At 41.9% G+C, this 8,713-nt stretch overlaps 1 protein-coding gene across 2 annotated transcripts in view; it reads right to left on the reverse strand.

Moving 5' to 3' along the window:
• The window catches only part of Rab5a (RAB5A, member RAS oncogene family), a 32,754-nt gene extending 24,405 nt beyond the window's left edge, over window positions 1-8,349 (reverse strand). The window contains exons 1-3 of one of the 2 annotated variants that reach the window (XM_052192136.1): window positions 8,253-8,349; window positions 4,566-4,627; window positions 3,753-4,007 (exon numbers count right to left, since the gene is read on the reverse strand). In XM_052192136.1, coding sequence (XP_052048096.1) covers window positions 3,753-3,915 — 163 coding nt within the window. In that variant the 5' untranslated portion in view covers window positions 3,916-4,007; window positions 4,566-4,627; window positions 8,253-8,349. The remainder of the gene's footprint in view (window positions 1-3,752; window positions 4,008-4,565; window positions 4,628-8,252) is intronic. The other variant, XM_052192135.1, reaches the window with a different exon arrangement.
• Window positions 8,350-8,713: the final 364 nt, after the last annotated feature.

Here is an 8,713-nt window from a genome sequence, read left to right on the forward strand (position 1 = left end):
ACTAATAGGAAAGAAACTGGGGAAGACCCTTGAGGACATGGGCACAGGGGAAAAGTTCCTGAACAGAACACCAATAGCTTATGCTCTAAGATCAATTGACAAAAGGGACCTCATAAAACTACAAAGTTTCTGTAAGGCAAAGGACACCGTCAAAAGGACAAAACGTCAACCAACAGATTGGGAAAGGATCTTCACCCACGCTAAATCTGATATGTGTGTGTGTGTGTGTGTGTATATATATATATACATATATATATATATATATATATATATATATATGTATGTATATATATACATACATATATACACACACACATATATATGTATATACATATAAACATATATATGTATATACATATAAACATATATATATAATATACAAAGAACTTAAGAAGGTAGAACTCAGAGAACCAAATAACCATATTAAAAAGTGGTGTACAGAGCTAAACAAAGAATTTTCACATGAAGAACTTCGGATGGCTGAGAAACACCTTAAGAAATGTTCAACATCATTAATCATTAGAAATGCAAATCAAAACAACCCTAAGATTTCACCTCACACCAGTAAGAATGGCTAGGGTCAAAAACTCAGGAGACAGCAGGTGTTGTTGAGGATGTGGAGAAAGAGGAACACTCCTCCACTGCTGGTGGGATTGCAAGATGGTGCAATCACTTTAGAAATCAGTCTGGCGGTTCCTCAGAAATCTGGGCATGACACTTCCGGAAGATCCTGTTATACCACTCCTGGACATATACCCAGAGGATTCCCCGGCATGCAATAAGGACACATGCTCCACTATGTTCATAGCAGCCCTATTTGTTATAGCCAGAAGCTGGAAAGAACCCAGGTGTCCCTCAACGGAGGAATGGATAAAAAAAAAAAAGTGGTATATTTATACAATGGAGTACTACTCAGCCAATAGAAACAATGAATTCATGAAATTCTTAGACAAATGGATGGATCTGGAGAACATCATATTAAGTGAGGTAACCCAGTCTCAAAAGATCAATCATGGTATGCACTCACTGATAAGTGGATATTAGCCTAGAAACTTTGAATACCCAAGACATAATCCTCATATTAAATGATGTACAAGAAGAACAGAGGAGTGCCCCCTGGTTCTGGAAAGACTTAGTGTAGCAGTATAGGGGAAAACCAGAACAGGGAAGTGGGAAGGGATGTAGATGGGGGAGCAGGGGGAGGGAAGAGGACTTATGGGACTTTAGGGGAGTGGGGAGCCAGAAAAGGGAAGATCATTTGAAATGTAAATAAAGAATATATCGAATAAAAAAAATAAATAAAAAGAAAACCAATAAAAAAAACAAAAACAAAACAAAGACAAAAATACACTTAAATGTAAAATTTTAAGTTGGCCTTTTTTTTTTGGAATGAACTTATTTTCCTGCTAGTTGTATTAAGGTATTGTAATGAGGTCCTGAATCAATGTGTATTGTTGAAATGGGTATGTCATGAACAATGTCATGTCAAGATCCCTATAGCCTTAGGCACAGAGGAACAGCAAAGTCTTCCTTGGGGGGACTGAGTATAAGATCTGACAGTGTGCTGGGAGGTGGTGGCGCACACCTGTAATCCCAGCACTCTGGGAGGCAGATGCAGGCGGGTTTCTGAGTTCGAGGCCAGCCTGGTCTACAGAGTTGAGTTCTAGGACAGCCAGGGTTATACAGAGAAACCCTGTCTCGAAAAAAACCAAACCAAACCATTCCAACCAAACAAAAACAAAACAAAAAAGGTTTGACAGTGTGCAAAAATTCCATCATAGTTTGTTCCCATTGGGATTTTTATAGCCTGAGAACTGTTCCCATACAAACACTTCTGTTACAAAGATTGGCCAAACCTGTCTCCTTGATCCAGCTGTAAACCAGAAACCTTACCTTTTTGTTTATCTGTATATAATAACCTCTACTCCTGGCTCTGCTGTATGCAATAACCCCGTTTCCTTGTTCAACTCTATAATAAATATTCTGAGCTTTTGGGGATGCTGGGATTTTTCCTCTAGAGATCACAGTCCCAGCTATTTCTGTGTCCATAGTCTGTCTTTTCATTTCCTCACTGCTCCAGCCAGCAAGACAGAGCAGAGGTATAACTAAGGAACAAAAGTCAAATATACTTCAATATAAGACAGTTTTGATACATGTGTATACTGTTTGACAATTAAATCAAACTATGCATTATCTATAACTGAAAAATATTTTTAGGGTGGGGAAATGGCTCAGTGGGTAAAAAAAGCACTGGATGATCTGAGTTTGAGTTCCGAAAATGTACTGTGGAAGGAGAGCCAGCTCCAGAAAGTTGTTCTAAAGCTGCGACCAGTCTCATGCTGTGGTGACTACAGACTATAAATCTTATTACTACTATAATGCTATAATTTTGCTACTGTTATGAATCTAATGTGCATTACCTGCTATGTGCAACCTCTGTGAAAGGGCTGGCCATTTGACCTCCCAAAGAAGTCTCGACCCACAGGTTGAGAATCACTGGTCTAAATAAAGTCTGAGCCTAAACTTCTTACCTCTGGAAAGCAACCAGTGCTAACTGCTTAACCATCTCTCCAGCCCCTACTTAATCAAAAAATTTAAATCAAATACTTAACAGGTATCATCCAAAGCATTATTATATAACATTAACTGCTAAAAATTACTCAGCGACATTTACACTGGTATTTGTTTAGCTGACAATTTATCTGCGCCTAGAGATAAGGATATCTGTTTTTATTTCAAGTAAAGCTGTTATTTCCATTTCATTTAAGAGGAAAATTAACATGTGACTTCCCTAACCTAAGTAGTATGCACTGGAGGATTAAAGATAAAAATATTGTGTTAAAAATTACTGAGGCCTAGAGACATACCTTAGTTGTGCTTTCCTAGCATGCACAAAACCCTGGGTTTCATCCCTAGCACCACAACCATGGCCCACCCACCTGTAATCTCAACATTCAGGAGGTAGAAGACCAAATATTCAAGGTCAGCCATAACTAGCTAGCTTCAGTTCTGAGCCAATCTAAGCTATATAAATCCTATCTTATGAATGTCCCACTCATATATCACTCTCCCAAAAAGCTATGAAGTAAAGCTCTGCTAGTTTTGACACCCTGACTCAAAAAATAAAATAACCCATGTATGGGAACTAAATCTGTAATCCCATACTTGGTAGACCAAGGAATGCAAAGAGTTCATATGGGATATAGGGCAAGACCTTGTCTTAAAAGGAAGATTTTCCTATGTAAATAAACAAGAGGTTTCAATTTTGTAGTTTGTTTTTCCTCCCATTAAATATTGTTTGAGCGCTGGGCAGTGGTGGCGCACGCCTGTAATCCCAGCACTCTGGGAGGCAGAGGCAGGCCGATTTCTGAGTTCGAGGCCAGCCTGGTCTACAGAGTTGAGTTCCAGGATAGCCAGGGCTATACAGAGAAACCCAGTCTCGGAAAAAACCAAAAATCCAAAAACAAACAAACAAACAAACCCAACATGCTGGTTTAGATTACATCTGTAATCCTAATAATTAGGAGTAGGAGGAGGGGGAGGCATGCCAGTCAGAAATTCACAGGAATTTCAGAATAGTTTAGGGTACAACACTTTGTTTAAACAAAACATCAAAATAACGTATATTTTAAAGTCTGATGTCTCCTAAAACCTTTTTTCTTTCCCTGCATATCAATTTAGTTATTCAAAATCACATTTAGAACAAATATTAATATATGATTCAGTTAAACGATTAAAAATAAGAATCTCACCCCCAATGGTACTCTCTTGAAATTCATGAAATTGGCCTTTCACAAAACGAAGCACCAGGCTTGATTTGCCAACAGCAGACTCTCCTAGAAGAACCAGTTTGAACTGGCATATTTTATTTCCAGTATTTGGCCCGTTGGGTCTTGTTGCTCCTCGATTAGCCATGTCCAAATTTTAAAGAAGTCCCTAATTTCAGATTCCTAAATGAACTTCCAGGATGCAAGGCATCAATTTTGTTTTCTTTCTGGAGAAAATACCTGTGGAGACACAAATAATAACTAGATAAATAAATCAAAACTAAGTAAATCAGTAGTAGTCACTTTAGTAAATTTACTCACTGTATTGTAATGACTAACTAACTAGACAGCCAGCATAATTTAGTTTATTTTGCCACCTTTCAAGAGAAATAATGGCACATGATTTGAACCTAAAATCACCTGAAGTTAACCTTCAAAAAGATTGTGAGAAATCTAAAGGAAGAGAAAAAAATGCTTGGAAGAAGAGAAAATAATGGAATGAAACCAGAAGGCAGACAATCTACAGAGAAAAAAGGGGTACGAGAAGAAGATAAGGAAGAGCAGTGGGGGGGGGGGGCACACAAGGAAGAACAAAATATAATGACACAAATGAAAATGTCACCCATAACCCACCTCTCTGTATATTAACCAAGAAAAAGGAAAAAAAAAAGGAGAGAGGTAAGCTTTCAGCAGGGTGTGTGGTGGCAACAGCAGTGCCAAACTTGGGAAGGCTGAGGCAGGATTCAAAGCCATGGATAACCAGTTAAGACCTGATTACAAAACTAAACAGCAACTAACCTTCAACAATTTGACTTTGGAGCTGGGGACTGGAAGTGTGCTTGCCCAGCAAACAGCGAGCTCTAGGTTCAAAACAGAAGACCTGACCAGTTAGTATTCTACAAACTCAATCCAGTCACTCAGAAGTATCGAGCACTATTACAATTCTTATAAGCAAGAAAACAGGCACTGAAAGGTTAAGTAACTTCACCGAGCTCACACATTAACTGTGACAAAGCAATCTGAGATGTCAATCAGGAATTCAGAGTCTAAGTACTGGAAAGATGGCAGATTAGTAGGAATATTGCAATTCTAGGTGACTGGACTTCAATTTATAGGGTGATTCACAACCACCCATAACACCAGCTTCCGTTCGGGTGATCTGGCATCCTCCTCAAGCCTTCTTGGGCACAGCATTTATAAGCACATACCCATATAAACTAAAACTAAAACTAAAATCTTGAAAGGAAGAAAGAACAATAGACAAAAGAAAAATTAGGTTCTGATGTCACAATACTTAATGTCATTTTGAAGGAAATAACGCTAGTAAATGGAAGGCTTCTAGAACAAGTCTAGAGTTTACTATCTGAAAGCTTCCATTAAGTGATACATTTATCATTTAATAATAATTCTCAAACACCAAATAATTTTTAACTCCCATGATTGTACGCCTAGCTGATAACAATTTCTCTATTTGGTATGATTAGAAATGACAGCTGGGCGGTGGTGGCGCATGCCTATAATCCCAGCACTCTGGGAGGCAGAGGCAGGGAGATTTCTGAGTTCGAGGCCAGCTTGGTCTACAGAGTTCCAGGACAGCCAGGGCTATACAGAGAAACCCTGTCTCAAAAAAAACAAATCCCCCCCCAAAGGAATGACATAATTTTGGGGGGCTAACAGTATATGGATTATTTTCTGTTCAGCAATGTATCTGGAAAAAGCTGGTCTGTGTGACAGTCCTCTCCCCTCCGGTTTAGACAGGGCATCACGAAGTAGCATTAGATGGTTTCTTCAGGCTCTTTCAGCTTATTCACAAATCAACCTTAGTATTTTACTCCAACCTCTTACCAATATATGGAGCCTGGATGGGGGTAAGCCTGTAATCCCAAGACGCAGAGAACTGGAAGAAGGAGGGCTATGAAGTCCTCTTAGGCTAGCCCAGGCTACATAAAAACTTTGTTTCAAAAAAGGAGGAAGAGAAAGATCACTACATAAAGCACTTGTATAAGCTTGGGCTTGGACTCTGGGAACCACGTATGATGAAAAGGTAAGGACCAAGACCTGAGGTTGTCCCACACAAAAATGCTGTGAAATACACATACCTCACACAGGAATACATACACATGTAAACATCACATGCAAAAACTAAATGTGGGTTATAAGCTTATTAAAACAAAATATACTAAGGATTTTCTCACTAAAAAAATTTAACTAAAGGCTACATTTAATTTATATTTCATGTAAGAAATTATTATTTCGTATAAAATTTGAATTGATATGGAACACCTGATACTGACAAATTCATTAATAAGTCCATAGGATCTGTGCTGTTTGTTTGTTGTTTTAAGACAAGGTCTCTTCTGTGTAGCCTTGGCTGTCCCTGAATTCAAACAGATCAATCAGTACATCTATCTGCCTTTGCCTCCTGAGTTCTCTAATTAAAGGTATGCCCCACCAAGCCCAGCTCAGTTTTTAAGATATATCTCTTAGCCTAATCTAGTTACTAGCTTTGAAGAGTTCCTATCTTTACCAATAAATACCAACACATTTACAGATGAAATGTTTGTGCTGCTTCTAAGAGCACATAAATAAAACTACCATTTCAGCCTGGCATGATGGAGCCTGCCTGTGGTCCTAGAACTTGAGAAGCTGAGACAGAAGCATGCCAGTCAGAAATATTTAGCAAGGCTCGTCTCAAAACAACAGAGTGGTCCAAGATTTTAATTCTAGCACTCCAGGGCCAGAAAAAGGGGGATGAGTCACTGTGGGTTCCAAGCTAGCCTGGTCTGCAAAGCATACCAGAACTATACAGTGAGAGCTGGTCAAAAGTAATTAAGTAAAATTCCTATTTCTCACCAATACATAAAACAAACCAGATTTTGAAGTCTAAGTCTCGGCTATACCAATTTCTGCCTAAGCAAAGTTTTAATTTTCAAATCTCTATATCCACTATACTCTAACATTGCATAGCAACTGAGATAATTAAGTAAGACAACATATGTAGTCTCTAATACAGTGCTTACTAAGTACACAGTATTTGAAACTGGCAATTAAAATGGCCTCTTGGTTAATTATTTAATTAATGCTTATAGATCAATATATTCATACAGACTGAAAAAAGCACCAGCATACCTTCAGCTCAAATATTTTTCAATTGTGTTCCTTACCTACAAAACAGTAAATAACTTACCCAGAACAAAATGTATGCCTATGTTCTGTATGCCTATGGTACTTCCAAAATTTCAGTGAAATGTCAATTCTCATAGAAAATACACAAAAAAATTGGCACTTAGTTTTGTTTATTAAAACTGTTTCCTGCCCCACACCCCCACTGCATTTTTTGAGGGGCAGGGACTTGTAGCCTAGGCAAGCACAGGATAGGTTAGGTTAGGGATGGCAGGGACTCCTGATCCTACCTCAGCTTCCAGAGTTGGGATGACAGGTGGATGCCTTAATAGTCAATGTTTTTTAAAGTGCAAAGCTCTAAATCATTACTTCCAAAGACCTCAAACAGGAAACGAAACAAATTATAAACATACCCAGACTGAACATGATATTACTGTTAAGTTCAAGGGCTGGGGGTACTTCAGTGACACTACTGCTCAGCCTGCAGAGGCTCTGTACTTATTATTTATTTGTACTTTTTATTCCGCAAAAGAAAACTTTTGCATAATATGCATCTCGAACCTTTAAAATAGTCATTATACAGTTAGGTAGTCTTTGATTAAAAATTATACTGAGCCCTTAAATTGTGCCAGGCACTTGTTGTGCTGCATACTTTGTTCACAACCCTACGGGTTCAATTTTTACATTAAGAACGATTCTGGGCAGACCATCAGCATTCTGAAAGCTGTAACACAGTTTTTATTTATTTTTTTAAAATTAGTTAGGTGCAAGGTAACTGACTCAGAACTTTAGATCCATTTGGGCAAAGCAGAAACTAATATGCCAAGTGTGACAGTCAAAGCTTTAAAGTTCCGAGTTCTGCAGGTGTTAGGATGTTAACCCGCTCGCCCTGAGCCTCAGGGCCGGGGCTCCCCAGCTCCCGCGCTCGGGACCAGAGCCCACCATTCGCACTGCCCAGGCCGAGCCGCTCAGAGGTAGGCGGAGCTCCCCGATCCCCACCTGCTGTAGGCCTGGGTGCCTGTCTGCAGGAGGCCGAGAAACCAACCGCGGGGCCGGGGCCAGGAGCTCCGCTGGGCCCTGTGGCCGCACGCCTGAGCCACCCCCTCACCCCGGATGCGATTCGGCTCGGCGGCCGGGGCAGACACCCAAGGCCCGGGCTGGAGACCGCCGCGGCCCCAGGCTCTTCCCACGGCGCCATCTTGTGAAGGGAAGAGAGTGACACCCGCCGCTCCCTCAGCGGATCCCTACGTCCCAGGCTCCGAAGCTGCTGGAAGGATGAGTCACTAGCGCCGAGAGGCCGCGGCGGCTTGGAGGCCCGGGCACAGCCCGGAACCACGGAGACCCGCCCCGACGCCGGCTTACCTGGGGCGCGGCTCCCGGCAGCGAGGCCACGCACGGCCCGGAGATCGGATGCGCCGCAGCCGCAGCGGGGTCGCCTGCCTGCTTCGCTACTTCTCACTCTGGCCGGCGCGGGACTCCAAGCGCCGTGTCGCCCCTGCCGGGCTGCGTCGCCGCCTCTCCGCTCCGCCTTCCTTTCCCCTCCTCCAGAGTCGCCGCGCTCGAGTTCCGAGGACTTCTTCCTCGATGTCGTCGTTCTCCTCCTCCTCCTCCTCCCTCGGTCTCCTCCCCTCAGACCGCCCCGGCTCCTCACGAACCAAAACACAAACACTCTGGGTCCGGCGGAGGAACTGCTTCCGCCGGCTCCGCCACGTAGCCGCACGCCGCGAGGAACGTCGTGAGGTCACTTCCGCCGCTGCCCTTCCGAGGAGGCCCGCAGTGGCTTCCTAAGGGGCGGGGCCAGGGTCACGTGATCTCGCCTCCAC

The sequence above is a fragment of the Apodemus sylvaticus genome, chromosome 9 (assembly GCF_947179515.1).
Source record: "Apodemus sylvaticus chromosome 9, mApoSyl1.1, whole genome shotgun sequence".
NCBI lineage: Eukaryota > Metazoa > Chordata > Mammalia > Rodentia > Muridae > Apodemus > Apodemus sylvaticus.